Source organism: Tenrec ecaudatus, chromosome 10, assembly GCF_050624435.1.
Source record: "Tenrec ecaudatus isolate mTenEca1 chromosome 10, mTenEca1.hap1, whole genome shotgun sequence".
In the NCBI taxonomy this organism is placed as follows: Eukaryota; Metazoa; Chordata; class Mammalia; order Afrosoricida; family Tenrecidae; genus Tenrec; species Tenrec ecaudatus.
This window is the reverse complement of record NC_134539.1, coordinates 62933538-62953389: the sequence shown is the minus strand read 5'-3', so window position 1 is coordinate 62953389 and position 19852 is coordinate 62933538. Positions and strand designations below refer to the sequence as shown.

At 39.5% G+C, this 19852-nt stretch overlaps 1 protein-coding gene across 1 annotated transcript in view; it reads left to right on the top strand.

Moving 5' to 3' along the window:
- SCAI (suppressor of cancer cell invasion) overlaps window positions 1-19852 on the top strand; it is a 150817-nt gene that overhangs the window by 66666 nt on the left and 64299 nt on the right. Inside the window, exons 3-5 of the mRNA XM_075560497.1 lie at window positions 3990-4121; window positions 18417-18512; window positions 19575-19661. Of these exons, the coding sequence (XP_075416612.1) occupies window positions 3990-4121; window positions 18417-18512; window positions 19575-19661 (315 nt within the window). The remainder of the gene's footprint in view (window positions 1-3989; window positions 4122-18416; window positions 18513-19574; window positions 19662-19852) is intronic.

The window sequence follows — 19852 nt, the reverse complement described above, 5'->3', positions numbered from 1 at the left end:
AGAGGTTGTACACTGGTGCATATAGGAGCTGGAGGCACAGGGAATTCAGGGTGGATGATACCTTCAGAACCAGGGAGTGAGGGACGATACTGGGAGAGTAGAGGGTGAGTAGTTTGGAAAGGGGGAACCGATTACAAGGATCTACATGTGACTTCCTCCCTGGGGGACGGACAAGAGAGAAGGGGGTGAAGGGAGACGCCGTATAGGGCAAGATATGACAAAATAATAATCTAAAAATTATCAAGGGCTCATGAGGGAGGGGGGAGCAGGGAGGGAAGGGGAAAATTAAAGAGGACCAGATGCAAAGGGCTTAAGTGGAGAGCAAATGCTTTAAAAATGATTAGGGCAAAGAATGTACTGATGTGCTTTAAACAATTGATGTATGTATATGTATGGATTGTGATGAGTTGTATGGGCCCCTAATAAAATGTTTTAAAAAAAATAAATACTTCCTTTTCTGTATCAGAGTACATTTGTATTAGATTTTGATTTCGTTTTCTATGTGCTTCTATTCTTTACTCAGCTTGTGTTCTTGAAAAGAGCACGGCGGTGCCTTGCTGCTAAAAGAGAGGTCTGAAGTAAGAGTCCTAGACACGGTTTCAGAGGAAGCAGTGCCAGTTGGCTTCCCTGACTGCCCTGGAAACCTGCTGGGCAGTCTGCCTTGTCTCGTAGGGTCGCTCGGAGTCAGAATTGACTCAATGGCATTGTGGTTTGTGCTTTTCCTTCTGAGTCCAATCACAGGATTGTGCTCTTTCTTTTTGCAACTTCACCACATTGCAGAGTAATGAGGAGGATGGTATTTGTGTTATGCAGTGTTTTCAGTCTTTCTCATGGAATATTCTCATTTTATCTTCACAGCAGTCATCTGAGGGAAGCAGCACGTGTGTATATTGCCTGTGTGTGTATTATAAACCATGGACACAGAGGGTTAGCCTTGGTTTCCGTGTGTAGATCGTGTAACTAAATCAGTGTTAGGAACAGGAATACTTGGACTGCTGCCTGGCTCGGCATGCTTTCCACGGCCATTAATTACACTGTGCTTCCTGCGCTCACGTTTAAAGGAACACACTTACCTGAGTTTCTCTCAGACCTCTACGCTGTTCTTCACTTACTCAGCATTATACAGAGTGGCATCTTCTCTTGTTGCTTTCTCAAAAGACTTCCTATATAAAGAAATGAACTCTAAGGTGGATCAATAATTTGTACTACAATTTTCTGTAGTTAGCGTAAAAATTCTTTGATCCGTGGTCTCCATTGTTATGTTTTCTTGCTTGCTCATTTTATAATCTGTGCTAAGATGTTATCGCATGTGAGGACATTTCAAAATGTTTGCAGGAAGATGGAATTAAGGTGAATGGCATTTTTCCATGAACTTATTGTAAGTGCTCGTGTGTGTCCCTTTTTGTCTCTTGTTTTTTTTTATGTGGTTTTATTCATGAACTTTCCACAGACATCTGTCAAATTGCCCTTGTGTCTGAATCACTCTGCTATATGTGTAGTGGTATCATTTTAGTTTTAATGAGCTTTTCTCTGGTGACTAATGACATTCTATGCCTTTTCTTGTACTTAAGGGCATTTGGCTATTCCCCTGTGAGGTGCCTTTTGCCAATTTAGAAATTGGATATTCATCACTCATTTTGGCAACAAATCCTTGTTTGATATATATTACTAATGTCTTTCTTCACTTTGTGGTACAGAGAATCCTGGCCCAGCCACATTAACACGACACTTATATATTACACATATAGTGTAGAATTAACTTGCCCAGTTCACAAACAAATCTGTTGGGGAGTTGATTGACATTATGTTGACTCTATAGATCGATTTATGAAGAATTGGTACCTTTTAAATTTTTGAGGCTTACATTCAATATATGAGAGAGTTGCAAAAAGTTCCTGGAAAAATTCCATTCTCTTTCCATTCTTTTTTTCCACAATTTTTTAAAAGACTCGCTCTTACATGGCATAGTCTTAATTTTACTTTAAGTGTTCTTTAATTTACGTTTAAGGAGCTTTGGTGGCATTTACAGGTAAAATTGCTAACCACAAAGCCAGCAGTTCAAAACCACTAACCTCTCCATGGAAGAAAGATGAGGCTGTTTGCTCCCATAGATTTACAAAATCTTGGAAACTCTGTATAGGGTTGCTATGAGTTGGAATTGGTTTGACAGCCGTGTATTTGTTTACTTATAGTTTGTACATCTTTGACAGCTGTGAAAATAAATCTTTTGGTTGTGCAGTTTTCTTTGATGAGCATTCTCCTGAGTTGAGAGAAGGAGGCTGAGAATTTGAGGAGGAGGGGAAGAGACATAAGGCCAAGATTATATTTTATATTATAAAATGCCTTCTTGGGCATAATATTTTCAAACTCTGTTTCCCACCATTAAAGTCACCTAGTCCATCAGATGTGACCATTCCAGGGCCACTAGTGTCTTCTATGCATGCTGTAACCTGCTCTTCCAACAGCTCTCCCCACTACTACCCTCATATTCGCCTGCAGCCCATGACTGCAACAACAATCACCTGCTTATGTCCGTGTTGGAGAGAAAAATATTCACCAAAATGACTGCACCACATCCCAACTCGTATGCCATGTGTCTGGCCCTTTTTACTCTGCTGAGTTTTTCACCTCAATTTCCTTGTGTTGTCCCAGGGACTTATGTCTATGTGTAAATCCAAATTAATTTTTTGTTTAGTGTAGGTTCATATTATACATAGTGTTCTTTTCATACATACTGCTTTTTGTAAAAATGACTGATACTGTGCTAGTCCTGGTAGACTAGGGAAAGAAATCCATAGAAACTCATGTTTATAAAAGAGAGTTTCAGATAAAAGTTAACTGTACATTAAGAAAGCATCCCAGCCCAGTCCAAACCCATAAATCTGATATTAGCCCATATGTCTGATACCAATCTATAAAGTCCTCTTCAGACTCAAGAAACACATGCAGTGAAGCTGAATGCAGGACAATCACAGGCCAGTGGGTAGAAAGTTTTTGGATCCAGTGGCATTATAAACATCTCAGTGCTGGGAAGGATCTCTAGATGGCTTCTCTGGCTTCAGAAGTCTGGTTGCATCAGGGTAGGTCCATGTGGCTTCTCCATCTCAGGGAATCAGTGTAGTTCCATGTGTCTTGTCAGCTGCAGTGTCTCCCAGGAGTGAGCAGAGAGAGAGAATGTGTCTCCCGACCCCAAGGAGGTAAATACAGAGTTCCTGGAATTCTCAGGAGAAGGCCATGCCCCCACCGAGACCTCATTGGTTATATATATTGATTGACAGGTCAGACTCCCAACCCTTCACTAGTAATCCTCTCAAATTGACACCAGATTATGTAACTACCACAGGTATATTCAATTACCTACGGAAATGGCTTGGACTTATTGAGGTGTCCTTTTTTGGAATTTTACTTTTAACATATACCATTCTTGGTGTATGTGTGATTTTTATATCCCTTTAAGGGCTCCATGTAATTGCTTTATAATCTTAGATAAATCTGAAAGTTGGTGATAAGGTAGAATGCAGTGCAGTGGTTGATGTTCTGTGAAATTCTTAATTATGTCCCTCTCCCATTTCTGTTTTTAAATACAATAATGAAATAACTATCTTTATGGATAGAAGTTTTCTATTTAAATAATCATTTTTCCAGATGGCCTTCCAGAACGCATCAAATATACAAATAGGTCAAAGAGATCAACATTTTAAAATTAACCACACAAGGATGCTTGAAACATAATCTATAGTCAAAAAGAATTTCTGGGATGAAAGCATATTATAAAAATTGCCCTCCGATATTGTTGTACCATGTTTTCTTCCCACTAACGTATGAGATTGTCTTTTTTCATAACCATACACAAACATTAATTTATGGATTTTATTATAATCAAAATAATTTTTATATTCTGGAAAAGAATGCTCTCAAAGGGTATGACTACGATCTGTGTCTCTTTTAATTTTCACCTAATGGGTAAGGGAACATATATTTTCTTTCAGGACTGAGTTTGCTCTTAAAGAAACCATGTCCTCTGGAGGTGTTGAAGATGACATCCCGCAGGGAGAGAGGAAAACCGTGACTGATTTTTGTTACCTCCTGGATAAATCTAAGCAACTCTTCAATGGGCTAAGGTTAGTGTACTCTTCAATGTTTTAAACATTTCTCTAGTTTTGTTGTTGGATTACTGGCTGATAGCAGATAAGTTACTACAAGTTATGCATAGAATTCTGTAGAAATGTTTAAGCTAGGGAAGGATCGTGATCTTTTTCTTTAACATTCTTTTTTCTTACATGAAAATGCAGTAGAAAAGGAACATAATTTGTATTGTTTCATTCAACAGGATATCTTGATATAATTTTTGATATATCAGCCTTGGAACCCTATAGGGCAGTTCTGCCCTGTCCATAGGGTTGCTTTGAGTTAGAATGACAGTAACTTCACAGTAACTGATCTGTGTACACGGGATGATATAGAACTTTTAAAAAGGATTTTGATGGATATATATGTATATATATACATATATATATGAAAATTTAACCAAAATTTTAAATTAGTATGTATTATATAATTAGTTGGGGCTTATAAAAATTTTTACGTTATGTTGATTATTTTTATTCCATAGTAACTTTGTCTTAGTGGGAGCTGTTTGCTGTAGTGCTAAGCTTGGTCTCTTTCTTCCAAGGAACTGATTTTTCTCTTAACATGTGGTGTGTCTGTTTATTTTCTCTTATTGTCTTATAAATGGATTTACTTGTTGAATATTAGTGACTAGAAAGCTACCTGTTATTTGCTTAGGTATGACACCTTAGTTTCTCTGGTGGACAGAACTTACAGTGTGTTGGCATGTTGGAAGGGGGGAGAGTAGCATTGTTCTCCGTACTACTCTCCCCAATCTTTATCCAGAGAAGTTCTTTGAAACTTCAGATATATGAATGCACCATCTCTCAACTTTCAGGTGTTGATTTAGTTTTTAAGCATTTATTTTGAAAGAGACAAGATTTCTTTTGGAATAACTAAGAGAAGGCTTTCTGTTTTGTTTTTCCCTTCTTGTATTTGTGTTTGTCTGAATAGAAAAGAGGATCATAGTACTTACTAGTACAGGGTCAATAGTGGTGGTCTTGGACCGGCGTCAGGACTTGGGAAGTCGGAGGAAGAGGCAATCTAGCTGGCATAGCATCGCTCAGCTTTCAGCATTGAGTCAAACTATTCAGTCAGTCCCTCGAGCATTCATTTCATTCTTAGTGCTTGTATTTTTGGGAGCTTTCTTTTGTGCTTTTTTCTTTCTTCAGTTCATCAACTAGTTATTAAACTTACTGAGGTATACAGTACTTGCAAAGAAGCACACATGCTGTAAGTGTACAGCTTGGTGGTGCTTTACAGACTGACATCCATGACTTGTATTCAGCGCAAGAAAGAGACCAAACAGCACCTTAGAAACCCCTTGAATACTCCATCATGTGGACTTTTTAACTCTTTATGAACAGAGTAAAAAGTGCATTAAAGGCTGTAGATTTTTCCTTTATAATGCCCAGTTGGCATATACTAAATTCCTTTCTATTCATGGAAGTGTGTGTCTTTCCATGAATAGAATTGTCAAAGCCATGAATATCTTAATTGAGTATTTTTCTTATCTGAGAAAGCCTTTTCATAATAATAATCCCCATTCATTGGATAAGAAAACATAGCTCAAAGAATATGAAATGGATAAAATGAATGGTCTTTTGCCCAGAATAATTCTTTCATATAGTTATTGTAGTAATGAAATCAAAATAAGGTTAGAAATAGCTTTGCATACAGCAGGAAATGATCAGAAGTCTTCGTGCTTGCAGGTTCTAGTTGCCATGGTGACGCAGGCTGGACTACTTGGAGGGATTATGTAAGGCACCATCTTGAGGCGTGTATTAGAGACACAGCTGTGTCTATCAGTGATATCCTTAATTGTGGTGCTGTGTAAAAGAAGAGCCTCTACGTCTGTCACTAATTATTTGAGCATCAGATGGACAAATACACAAAGAGAAGCCAAGCTTTGGAGATCATAAAAATAGATATTTTCCTGAGTAATACCCCAAAGTGAAATGTAATGGCCTTAAATAAAAGTAAACACAGATTACTTTTCATTTAATATTCTTCCAATATGTAAATGAAGAATGAATGCATTTATAATCCTTCCTTTAAAAACCTATTTTTGGGAAGCCCTTGTTCCTAATTTAGGCTTGGACAACAGATATGAACAGTTTTTTCCATTGTCTCCTTCCTTCCCAGCCGTCCCTGCCCGTCCCCTCTTCCCTCCTCCTTATTCAGAAAATCAGCATTCTCCTAGAGGCAACTTCTGCACACTGTTAGCAGTAAGGCACATACTGTTTCAGAGATTATACACTAAACAGTTTGTGCAGCCTTATGATAGCTGCTTTTCATAGGGCTTACCGCTCAGAGGAATGGAATTTGCATTTGAGGCAGACTGCCACCAGACCCCAGCAGGTATCTTGGTTGCATGGTGGTCACAGTAGTCTATTGTCTCCGTTTTCACAGCTGCTAGTCTGAATTCACAGTTTCTGCAGTGCCATGTTCTTTCAGGAGGCTCTCAAGAAGGTTCTTTCTTTCTTGCCTTTCCAAGTGTCTGGAAAGCTCCAGGTATTCCTTGACGTACAGCAGGACATCCTAACTCTCTCTGCGCATGTTCTCTCTTTCATTTGTCTCTTTTATAGGATACCACTCAGATTGGATGAGGATCCACCCTCTTCCAGTGTGCCACAGTTTAATTTGACTGATGATATCGCCAGAGACCCTTTTTCCAAACCGGGTCACTTTATTATAGGTACCAGAGATTCGGACTTCAATACAAATTTCTGGGAAACACAACTGAATTCGTAACATACAGGCTAGAGAAGTGTTGTCCAACAGAAATGTGATTTGAGCCATAAATATATGTAGTTTAATTTTTAATAGTAATATATCAATTTATTTTAATTAATTGTATTTCAATATTTTTCAGTATGGAAAAATTATTGTTAAGATAGGTCACATTCTTTTTCTACACCCAGTGTGGAGATAGAGTGACTGCTTTATTCTTGATAAACATGTTGATTCAGATCGGGAGCCATATGTAGCTGGTGGCTGCTAGATAAGCACAGCATACAAGTCTAGAGTTTACTGAAAAATTGGTTCTTTTGACTCTTCCCTTTTCTTCTTATTTTCCAATAACATCAGTTTCTAACTACTGATTTTACAATGAAACATAGATACTGAAAATATATCCAAACTAATGTATAGCTTAATGAATTATTAAAAGCAATATCCTTATCACCACTATGCCACCCAACAATTAAACTTTGCCAGCTTTCCACATGTTCTCCATGAGCCCTGTCTCATAACCACTCCCCTCCCAATCTACCCTTTGGTTAATCACCGGCAATGTTTGGGAAAGAACATGAATGCTTAATTATTTTCTTTTATATTCAAGATATATTTCATATTTCAGGATATTGAATTTTTTCTTTATCAGCCTCCAAAGATGAACAATTAACTTGTTTTAGTGGTATAATAAACTTTGGGGTATACATACCTTTGATGAATTTGAACAGAGATAGCCCTGAAACACAATCCTCTGTGCAAACAGTGTGTAAACAAAGCAATGGATCCTTGACCAAAAACCTTATTCAGAAAAATGGGGTTATCCCTTGGATTGGAGCTTCGCTGGCCATGAAGAGCAAGCATCCCAAGACCTGGGGAGCAGAACTGTTGGAAAAGAACTACACTGATGTAGAATCAAGACCTCGGTTGTTTTTCAGTGCAGTAGAAAGGAAAGACCACTGGACCTAAATTCAGAAAGTTAGAATTTGGATCAGAGACTTATAGTCTACTGCTCATAAATTCCCAAGGACTCATTTAAGCTCTCTGAGCTACCATTTAATGTGGGTGTTGTGTGTGTGTACATACCTATGTATGTGCAACTAGATATTTTGGTAAAGTTAAGCATTTAAGGACCAGACTGAGGAAAGAGATGCCCTTGAATGTGATCATAAGAACAAAACCAAGAGTAATGGACAGTGTCATGCCGCAGTGAGGACTGAGGAGGCAGGAATGAGTTTGAATTTCAGCTGTGGATAATCACCAACAATCTCCATTAAATAAATTTTAGGAAATATGGTGAGTTTACAAAAACTTGAAAGACATTTCCTATGTTTTGACACATCAAAATTATATTTGAAACATCTCCGAGAATCTGGTTTACTTGTTTGTACTGCATTTCTTCCTTGCCTTCCAGACTTTAATTGGTAAGAATTGAACATTAATACAAAAAAGGGATTAGTATTGTATTTTTCTTTTTTTAAGCCTTGGAAACATTATAAACAGCTAATTTAAAACATAGATGTCATGGCAAAGTGTGAAATATAAGTCACTTAACTTAGGGGTATTTCACAGAGCCCCATTTAATTTGATGCTAGGGACCATTAATTTCCTATCTCTACTAACAGTAATAATGACCAAATGACATATTCAGAGTTTAAAATCATTGTCAAAATTCTGAATAGTAGAGAAATTTGTTGAATACACTTTACAAAATACCATAGTTCATTTTGTCTCATTAAAAAAAGAATAAACATGGGTCGTAACTTTTAGCAAATTACAAAAAAGTTTTTAACTCCCATCTTGTAAAAGAAACTTGCTCAGCAAGCCTTGAGGCCAATATTCCTACTCAGAGCAGCAAATCCACAGAGAAGACCATATGGCCGGCCCCACTGTGAAACACTACATCCCTCACTGACCCACAGTCCTACAGGGGACAACACTAAGGGCGTGCAACAGAACAGCAAGGGGGATACAGAAAATAGACTGTAGAGCTAGGGCATGGCACCCCATCAGACTCGACCGGAACACACTCCTAAAGGCAAATAAACAGTCCTAAATACAAGCTTTTCTTTTTTGTTGTTGTTGTATTGTTTTTTTGATCATTGGTTCTTTATTGTTGTTATTTTCTTTTCTTGTGTTGCTTGGTTTTGCTCTGCTTGCTCTCTTGTTTTTGTGCATGTTATTATCTCCGCAGGTCTGTCTAAATAAGACAGGCTGGATGAACAATCTGGAGGAGAAAACAACGGACTGACAGTTCTGGGGAGACATGGGAGAGGGGGAGGTGGAGGGAAAAGAAGTGGTGTTAACAAACCCAGGAAAAGGGAACAAGTGATCCAAATCAGTGGTGAGCAGGGTGTAGGAGGCCTAGTAGGGCATAATCAAGGGTAATGTAACCAAGAGGAATCAGTGAAACCCAAATGAAGGCTGAGCATGATAGTGGGACAAGAGGAAAGTCAAAGGAAATAGAGGAAAGAGCTAGGAGGCAAAGGGCATTTATAGAGGTCAAAATAAAGGCATGTACATATGTAAACATTTATATGAGGATAGAGAAATAGCTCTATGTGCATATATTTATAGGTTTAGTATTAAGGTAGCAGATGGACATTGGGCCTCCTATCAAGTACTCCCTCAATGCAAGAATACTTTGTTCTATTAAATTGGCATTCCATGATGCTCACCTTACCAACACAATTGCTGAAGACAAAGCGGTGCATAAGCAAATGTGGTGAAGAAAGCTGATGTTGCCCGGCTATCAAAAGATACAGCGTCTGGGGTCTTAAAGGCTTGAAGGTAAACAAGCGGCCATCAACCCAGAAGCAAAAAAAGTCCACATGGAAGAAGCACACCAGCCTGTGTGATCATGCGGTTTTGAAGGGATCAGTTATTAGGCATCAAAAGAACAAAAAAATCCTATCATTGTGTGCTTACCTCCCCGACACAATCACTGAAGACAAAGCAGATGCATTAGCAAATGTGAAGAAAGCTGATGGAGCCCAGCTATTAAAAGATACAGCATCTGCGGTCTTAAAGGCTTGAAGGTAAACAAGTGGCCATCTAGCTGAGAAGAGCTGAGAAGCAACAAAGCCCACATGAAAGAAGCACACCAGCCTGTGTGATCACAAGATGCCAAAGGGATCAGGTATCAGGAAGCAAAGAACAAAATATATCATTGTGATTGAGGGGGAGTGCAGAGTGGGGACCCAGATGTCCATCTGTAGGCAACTGGACACCCCTTACAGAAGCATCTCGGAGAGGAGACAAGCCAGTCAGGGTGCAGTGTAGCAACAGTGATATATACAACTTCCCTGTAGTTCCTAAATGCTTCTCCCCACCCCCCATCCCCACTATCATGATCCCAATTCTACCTTACAAATCTGGCTAGAGCAGAGGATGTACACAGGTACAGATAGGAACTGGAAACACAGGGAATCCAGAACAGATGATCCCTTCAGGACCAGTGGTGAGAGTGGCGATACAGGGAGGGTGGAGTGGGGCTGGGGTTGAAAGGGGAAACAGATTATAGGGATCTACATATAACCTCCCCTCTGGGGAAGGGGCAACAGAAAAGTGGGTAAAGGGAGATATCGGACAGTGTAAGGTAGGACTAAATAAGAATTTATAAATTATCAAGGGCTCATAAAGGAGGCGAGAGCACAGAGGGAGGAGGGAAAATGAGCTGATGCCAGGGGCTTAAGTGGAGAGCAAAGATTTTGAGAATGATGGGGGCAACAAATGTACAAATGTGCTTGACACAATTGATGTATGTATGGATTGTGATAAGAGCTGTATGAGGCCCCAATAAAATGATTAAAAAAAGAAAATGAACCTTATTTTTATATCTGATCTTTCAGACTGTATTGGTTCATGTTCTGAATTCTTTTGAAGAGAATCTAAGGCATTTAGCCAACAGTGTTCATAACAATCCATCAGAAAATACTTGCATTTTACTCTCAAGAGACTTGTATTAGCTTTTTTTACTCTCAAGAGACTTGTATCCTCTTATGGATTCTTAACCCCCACACCAAATTCTCTTTTCCTAAAGCCATTCCACTGAAGAAGTGAAATCTTATGGTCGTGAAATCAAACAATGGGTTTAGTTCATTTGTCTCTTATAACAAGCTCTGATTTGAGATTCATTAAAGTGGTCAGTGTAGAAACTCAAAGGACCCTGAAGGAAAGCACACACTTGAAAATGCCTAACCAATCAGACATCGTTTACGGAAGGGTCTCGGGGAGGAGACAAGCCAGTCAGGGTGCGATGTAGCAACGATGAAACATACATTCCTAAATGTTTCCTCTCCGCCACTATCATCCCAATTCTACCTTACACATCCAGCTAGACCAGAGGATGTACACTGGTACAGATAGGAACTGGAAACACAGGGAATCCAGGACGGGTGATCCCTTCAGGACCAGCAGTTATAGTGGCGATACCAGAGGGTGGAAGTTAGGTGGGGTAGAAAGAGGGCACCAATTACAAGGATCTACATATAACCTCCTCCCTGGGGAACGGACAACAGAAAAGTGAGTGAAGGGAGATGTCAGACACTGTAAGATATGACAAAATAATAATTTATAAATTATAAAAGATCCATGAAGGAGGGGAGCGCGGGGAGGGAGGTAGAAAAATGAGCTGATTCCAGGGGCTTAAGTGGAGAGCAAATGTTTTGAGAAGGTTGAGGGCAATGAATGTACAAATGTGCTTCACACAATGGATGGATGTATGAATTGTGATAAGAGTTGTATGAGCTCCTAATAAAATTATTTTTTTAAAGAAAGAGAAAATGTGCCCAACATGTACACAAATATGGTCTCTTTAATAAATGGTACTGGCTTACTTGTGATTCCATGGCAGAAAAATGAAAGTCTCCTTATCTAACCCATAAACAAAGACAAACTGATATCGAGTCCAACTTAGGTGGCCCCCAAAACTACAACTCATTGCCATCCATTTGATTCCGACACATAGTCACCCTCTAGGACTGAACAGAGTTGTTCCTGTGGTTTTCTGAGTCTGTAAATCTTTATAGGAGTAGAAAGCCTCATCGTCTCCCAAGGAACACAATATGTGACATAAATACATTATAAGACATAACTGAAAATATGCAAACATCAAAAATAAATTAGAGGTTTGGGACCTCATAAAAATTATAGACACTTACGCACATGAAGAATTTCCACAAAAGAGTAAAAATAAACTTCAGACCAGGGAAATTTTTTTTTTACAATGACTTAATAGAACTTATCTTTAAAAAAAACAAACTAATCTCTAAAATTTATTTTTAAAAAACTTCACTATGAGATAAGACCTGGAAACACTGGGAATCCAAGACAGATAAACCCCTTAGGACCACTAATGAGAGTAGTAATACCAGGAGGGTAAGGGGAAGGTGGGGGTAGAAAGGGGGAACTGATCGCAATGATTTATATATAACCCCCTCCCTGAGGGATGGACAACAGAAAAGTGGGTGAAGGGAGACATTAGACGGTGTAAGATGACAAAATAAGAATAATTGATAACTTATCAAGTGTTAGTGAGGGACGGGGGAATAAGGAGCTGATACCAAGGACTCAAGTAGAAAGAAAATGTTTTGAGAATGATGATGGCAACAAATGTACAAATGTGCTTGACACAATGGTCGTATACATGGATTGTGATAAGTTGTAGGAGCCCCCAATAAAATGATTTAAAAGAACCCTTCAGTACCTTAGCAAGAAAAAGACAAATACTCTAATTTAGAATTGGGCAGAGAACATCTAAAGACACCATACCAAAGATAATTTTTCAGATGTCCAACAATATAAGAAAGGCTGGCGATTGGCTGTCAGTTAAAACAATGAAATGTCACCTTCCCCCAGCATTGAAAGACAGTGTTTTAAAAACAACCAGAAAACAACAAATGGTGGCGAGAGTGTGGAGAGACTGGAGCTGTCATATTCTGCTGGTGGTACTGTAGAATGGCGCAACTACTGTGAAAAACGGTGTGACCCTTGCTTGAAAAGCTAAAATACCCTATAGCCCAGCACTCCTACTTGGCATCTGTCCTAGTGAAATAAGAGCCGCAGCACATATAGATATGCACACCCCTGTATTCTTTGCAGCACTGTTGATAAGAGCAGAAAGAGGACAAACTAAAATCCATAGTGGATGAATAGATAAATACTTTGGTACATCCACATAATGGATTACAGAATAATGATGAATCTGTAGCAAAGAACTCAAAAACACGAATGAATCGGGAGGACATTCTGCTGAATGAAATAAGTTCATCACAAAAGGATAAATAATTGTATTGACTACCATTGTAAGAAGTCAGGAGCTCTGGTGGCATGGGTTAATGTTGGACTGCTAACCACAAGGTCAGCTCTTTGATCCCGCCAGCCACTCTCACGGAGAAAGACGAGGCTGTGTGTGCTTGTAAAGCTCTGTAAGTTCAGAAACACGGTTAGTTCTGCCCTGCAGTCTAGGGTTGCTTTGAATTGGAATCAACTGTATGGCACTAAGTACTGCAAAAAGTGAAGAAACTATTTTTGCCCTAACAGGCACATTCTTTGATGGTTACTAGGGGCAAGAGGGGGAAGTAGGTTGAGGTACTGGCCAGAGAGTAGACGTTAACTTGGACAAAAGGGAAGGCAGTATGCAGTGAGACGTGGATTCCCACGTAATTATGGAGTTAGGAGAAGACACTGGGAGGAGGAGTACAAGAATTAAAGGCACCGGAGTTTAATGTGCTATCTACACAATAATGCAATCGCAGTGATCAATGAATAGATGCACGACAAACATCCATGAGTGGAAGCATGCTAAACAGGTGTGGGAGAGGGAAAATGGAACTATAACCACAAATATATAGAAATTTGACGGATGATGTTTGTACATTGCTGCAAATTTATCTCTGTGTTGTAGCATACAAGGGGCCAACTTATAAAACCTTCTAGGGTCTAACCAGATACCTTGAGGGAATGAATTGCTGGACCTAAGGGCTGCGTATCTCGGTCTCAAGGGACGCATCTCAGTCTCAAGGGATGCCGTGGTGAATTGGCATAGCAGTCCTCAGAGACAATGTTCCATGTCCTACAGGGGTAAGTAGCTTCAGGACTCTTCACGAGCTCCTGCCAGCCATCTAACATGCAATTACTGGCCCTTCCTCATTGAGAGGAAAGAAAAGTGAAGAAAATTGAAGATCAATGGAAATAATTAGCTTAGAGGACTACTGGGCCCCACCAATAGACATCTTCTACAACCCTGCAACCAGAAGAACCAGATGGTGCCTGGCTCCTACTACCAGCTGCTTTGAAAGGAATCACATTAGAAGGTTTTTGTGGGAAGAAAATGTGGGGAAAAAATTCAAACTCATAAAAAAAAGACTTGGCTTATTGGTCACTGAGAGACTCACGCCCAACACTGTAGCCCTTAGTCACCGTTCAGGTCTGGAAAGGAACTCACCTTCTCTCAGAGCTCGGTTTTCCGTGAAACGACAGGTCTAAAAGGGGAACTAGGAAGTTGTGTACACTTTAGAATTTATTAACCATTTGAAGTAGAAGAGGCAGCATCTATCCAAGAATAAAGTTTAGAAGGGTCAGGGAAGGTGAAGAAATGGAGAGAAGACACACAGGAGAGAAGTCATACTTCATTGTAGGGATTGCTGAATGAAGCGAAACATGTGGCCTAGCGTCCTCAATGCCAGGCAAGTGCTGAACAGATGAGGAGGCCGTTGATCACCACATGTTCGCATTTGCATGAGTGAGTCTGCCTGGGACCATTAGAAACCTTTCCAGCTGAATCTAGCTCAAATTACCAACCCACAAAATTGCATGCTAATAGATGTTTTGTTGTTGTTTTTGCTGCTGAGTTTTGGAGTGACTTGTGAAGCAGCAAAAGCGAACTGATGAAGTCTTCCACTACAAAATCAGCACCTGCCCTGCTGAGATGCCTGCTTTATGAGACAGAGCGCACTTCTGCAAACCAGGCAAGCAAGTAAATGCGAGTCAGGAAATACTGTCCCTGCTGCCTTCTCGATCCCCTATAGCCCTGCTGCAAGGCATTATTGCCTGGGAGCGACATGACAGATTTTCTGGCAGTCGGCGGGCTTTGATACATTCATCGGTTCTGTATGTTAGAGAACCGGTTGTAGAGACGCGTGAAGATCTCATCCTTACCTGACTTGTCTGGTACTTGAAGATTTAAGACCATAGACTCTCAAGAAGTGTGGTAGGAACGGCGATCCATGAATCCATGCAGACGTACACTTCAGAAAGGGATTTGACTTCCTTCTTACCCTGGAGACTGACACTGGGAAGGAGAGCTCGCAAACACGGAGTTAGAGTAGAACGTTTCATTCCCTGATTTATTTTCTATTTTCTTGGGATTATGTTTTCTTCCGAATTGTTTTTTTTGTTTCAAAAGTGATTACATATTATGAAAGTGGGGCAAGTCTACAAGAAAATAATATGCTTCATAGACAAAACTCCAAGCTCTCTGCCACACATGCATTTTGTAAGTTTTATTTTTTCTTCCTAGAATAACTTAATCTCATTAGGATGGCTAGGTAAAATAATACAATACGCTTCTCTTTTTCAATATATTAATTGTCAAACCACTTTCTTCATCTATTTTATTATTCCTGTAACTAGAGGACCTTACCTCTTAGTGTCATCATTTAATTTAACCAATAGCATGTTTTCAGACCTTTTGTCTAAACAAGGTTATATTCGCAGGTCCCAGGAGTTAGGACCTTAGTATGTCATTTGAATGTATTATTCAGTCCGTAGCAGAATCCAAGACCAGTAATAATACTATTTCATTACTTCTTTGTCTAAGTCCACACATTTATTAAATATGAGTACTTTTCAAGTTGTTATAGGCAAGTGCAGTTTCCCCAGTTCATTATGAAAATTCTCATTTTTCTAGCCTCCAGTAACAATTACTTGATATTTAACCACCCAGACCTAAAAGCCAGTATATTGTAGGAGGATGAGGGAAACAATACTGCTGCGAGGGTTTCCGTTTAAACATGCATGAGTTTAGTCCAAGCAAAACACGCTTCAGCATAGCTCTGCAATCAGTGAATGGCTGCGAAAAACGCTGAATAATCATGTGCTTAGTTTCCTGAAGGTGCCGTCCTGAGACAGGTTCAGTCACAGAACACAGCAGCTTCCAAGGGGAATACATCGTTAAATGACCTTACACAATTAACGTTATTTGCTTCAGAGACTAACCTTCCGAGCAATTGATCTTGCCAGCTTCATTTCTCATATACCTAAAAGGAATTTGATTGGATTGATTAAATAAAGACTAAAATGGACTTCTAGAACTTAGGGATTCACTTAAATCTTACTGGTATATGCAGGCATATTATAATTTGTGTGTATGAATGAGTGTTTTCCAAAAAGGTATTTAAAAACTCATACTAGAAACACACACTACAGAAGTCCTGCTGGGCCATTTTAACGTAGAGCAGAGTGGTCAGCCCAGAAGCTTAGCATGATAGGCCCTTGAAATCCTAACGAGCGAAGCGTGATAGATTTACCTGAAGGACATCAATGATCATGAGGACTTCTGAGGATGTTTTAAGAAAATTGAAAACGGCGTTGGCCGAGTAAAAAGCCCGGAAGGTTGTGCTGAGGAATTTGCTCCATTCCGACAATGCCCCTGCTCATCCCTTGTGGGGACAGCAAGGGAGAGCCCACCAGGGTTTGGCTGCAGCCCTGATCTTGCTCCGTCAGGCCTGTCTGTGCTCTACACTTGTGGAATGTGTACAAAGTGCACAGCTGAATCTCTCGAGGATACCCACGATGCCATTTTGACGTGGCGTCCACTGTGTGGGGGGTTAGAGAGATGGACACCTCCTTCAGGGTGTAAAGACCTACATGGGAGGATATGTTGAGAAACGATTGCTTCACATTTTGACATTTTTGTTGAATAAAGGTTTCTATGGTTTGTAGCAATCCTTTTTTAGCTCGCCGTTGTGTCTTAGGTGTTTGTTGCAGCAGTACTTCTCTATGGGTTATAGGTTGAAGTATAAACCAATGGTTTTAGGTCAGAGCGTGCTGAAGGATGTAACCATCTCTGTCTTCTCTTCAGACCTGGTGCACGTAGATAACGTCCACTGACATTTAAATTGCCCGCCCAAATTGTACAGCCCAGCTCAATGTTATTAGGGTAGGCAAGTATTTAGCTTTCTTTTTTAAAAATCATTTTATTGGGACCTCTTACAACTCTTATCACAATCCATACATATATTTATTGAATCAAGCACATTAGCACATATGTTGCCATCATCATTTTCAAAAATATTTTCTTTCTCCTTGAGCCCTTGATATCAGCTCCTCTTTTTTTCCCTTCCTTCCCAACCTCCCTTATGAACCCTTGATAATTTATGTTATTATTATTATGTCTTATGCCTACCACTGTCTCCCTCACCCTCACTTTTCTGTTGTCTGTTGCCCTGGGAGGGGGTTATATGTCAATCAATGTGGTCTGTTGCCCCTTAATCCTGCCCGCCCCCCCTACTTCCTTTTATCCTCATGGTATTGCTACTCTCATTATTGTACCTTAGGGGATTATCTTTCCTGGATTCTCTGTGTTGCAAGTTCTTATCTGTACCAGTGTACATGTTCTGGTCTAGTCGGATTTATAAGGTACAATTGGGGTCATGGGAGTGGGGGGGGGTGCTTTAAAGAACTAGAGGAAAGTTGTGTATTTCATCTGCTATACTGCACCCTGACTGGCTCGTCTGCTCCCCACTACCTTTAAGTAAGGTGATGTCCAATTGACTACAGAGGGGCTTTGGGTCTCCACTCTGCCCCCACCCTCATTCACACCGGTATGTTTATTTAATTTTGTTCTTGGTCTTTGATGCCTGATACATAATTTTATTGACACCTCATGATCACACAGGCTGGCGTGCTTCTTCCATGTGGGCTTCCATGTATTGTTTCTCAACTAGATGGCCACTTGTTTACCTTTAAGCCTATATATTTTGATAGCCAGGCACCATCAGCTTTCTTCACCACATTTGCTCATGTACCCATTTGTCTTCAGCTATCCTGTCAGGGGAGGTGAGCATCACAGAATGGAAGGATTTAACTTTCAAAGGCATGTATTGTAAGTCACAAAGCCCAAGGACAGGAATGCACATCTCGCTTGTAGAGAGGGTATAGGATAGTTGAAAACTATACCTGGTGCACATATGTTTCAATATTCATTCTCAAACTTTGTTTTCCAGACAACAGAGTTCTGAGTTGAAGATAAACATGTGGAAGCTAACAATATATAGGTGAATGAATGAGGTCACCCAGGAGGAGAAACGAGAGTGATAGAGACCTTTTAGGAGAGATATCTACAAAACAACAGAAGCTATATGGGAACTCTCTGAAAGGTAGATGAGGTAGATTAGAATAGAACATATCCCAGACCCTGGTTATAGAATTAGTTCTACTCCAATAATAGTATATAACTTAAAAAAAACAAACCAACTTGAATGCAAGCGCTTTAAATATATCCGTTTATCACCATGAGACTTAATTACCATCAGCATGAGATTTATCTAATGTACATCTATTTGTTATTACAGAGACTTGCCACAATATGGACAGAAGCAGTGGCAGTCCTATTTTGGAAGAACCTTTGATGTTTACACCAAACTCTGGAAGTTCCAGCAGCAGCATCGGTAAAGGACTTTGATAATTAAAGGAGAATGGAGGGCCCACTTTATGTTAGTCACAATTTTGACCTTTGCTGCCTCAGTACTATTTTCCTCTGGGTACTCTGTAAGTAATACATTCGATCTTCATGCTTAAAAATGACACAGCTTTCTTATCTGCTTAAGATTTTAAAGTATTCTGAACTAGATAGTGCTTGGCTAGCATGGCTAGCCGCTCTGACAGGGATTTTAACAGAGTCCCAAACAGAGAAGGAGGAAAAGGTCGAACAAAAATTTAAATTCACGAAGAAAAACTAGACTTACTGGTTTGACAGAAACTGGAGGAAATCCTAGGACTATGGCCCAACGACACCCTTCTGACCTGGAGCTGAAGACCACCAGAGACCACCTGTGAGCTGAACAGGAGACCGGCCCATAAAATAAAATACGTGATGGCAACTTAATCCTTAGAAAATCAGTTTTACAAGATTGTGTGAACATTTTCAAAAAAGCAAAGATGAGAAAGCAAGAAGGTGTAGAACATTCGACGAATGGAAACAGGGGACCCCTGGTGGAAATGGGGAGATTGCTGACACATGGTCATAATACAGCCGTGTCAGAGGGTTTTCCGTGCAAACGATCAAGGGGAAAATCAATCTACTCTATAAACTTTTACCTAATACAATTATTCTTTTGAAGATTTTCAAATGTTCTTTACTTAGTTTTTTGTAAGACATGTTTTATCTAAAATGGTTCAGATTAATTCTAACACAGGTGGGATGATTCATAGTTTCATTCTAAAGTAGGTGTTGTTTATTGGCCAAAGTTATTTAAAGGAGAATTGCCTTGAATTTTCATGAACATAGCTCAGAGAGAGTTTCTTATTATAGTTCTACTTCCTTTAAATAGGCTTTTAATGAATACTTTTTGAATTTAATTGAATGATTATTTTGAAATCTCATGAAAAATTCATGAGCTGTACTGAATTGGATGGTATTTTATTTATCTTATGAAAATTTATAGATTTGGCTTTATTTTTTTAATATTTGTAATCTCTTATTTCTATGTCTTTTCTCCTGTATAAAATAGACAAGTCCTGGATAATCGGTATGGTTTGAAGCGGTGGCAAATTGGGGAAATTGCTTCCAAGATTGGGCAGCTTTACTACCATTATTAGTAAGTAAACTAGACGTAGAAATAAGAAAGTGTAGTCATTCTGGACAACAGGGAACATAGTGAGTTACAAATGAAACTCTTCTACTTCAGATCAGATTGATGAAGACTGCATCATTAAATGACATTCCTTAATTAACGTTATTTGCTTCAGAAACTTGCTTTCCAAGCAGTTCATCTTGTCAGCCTCAATT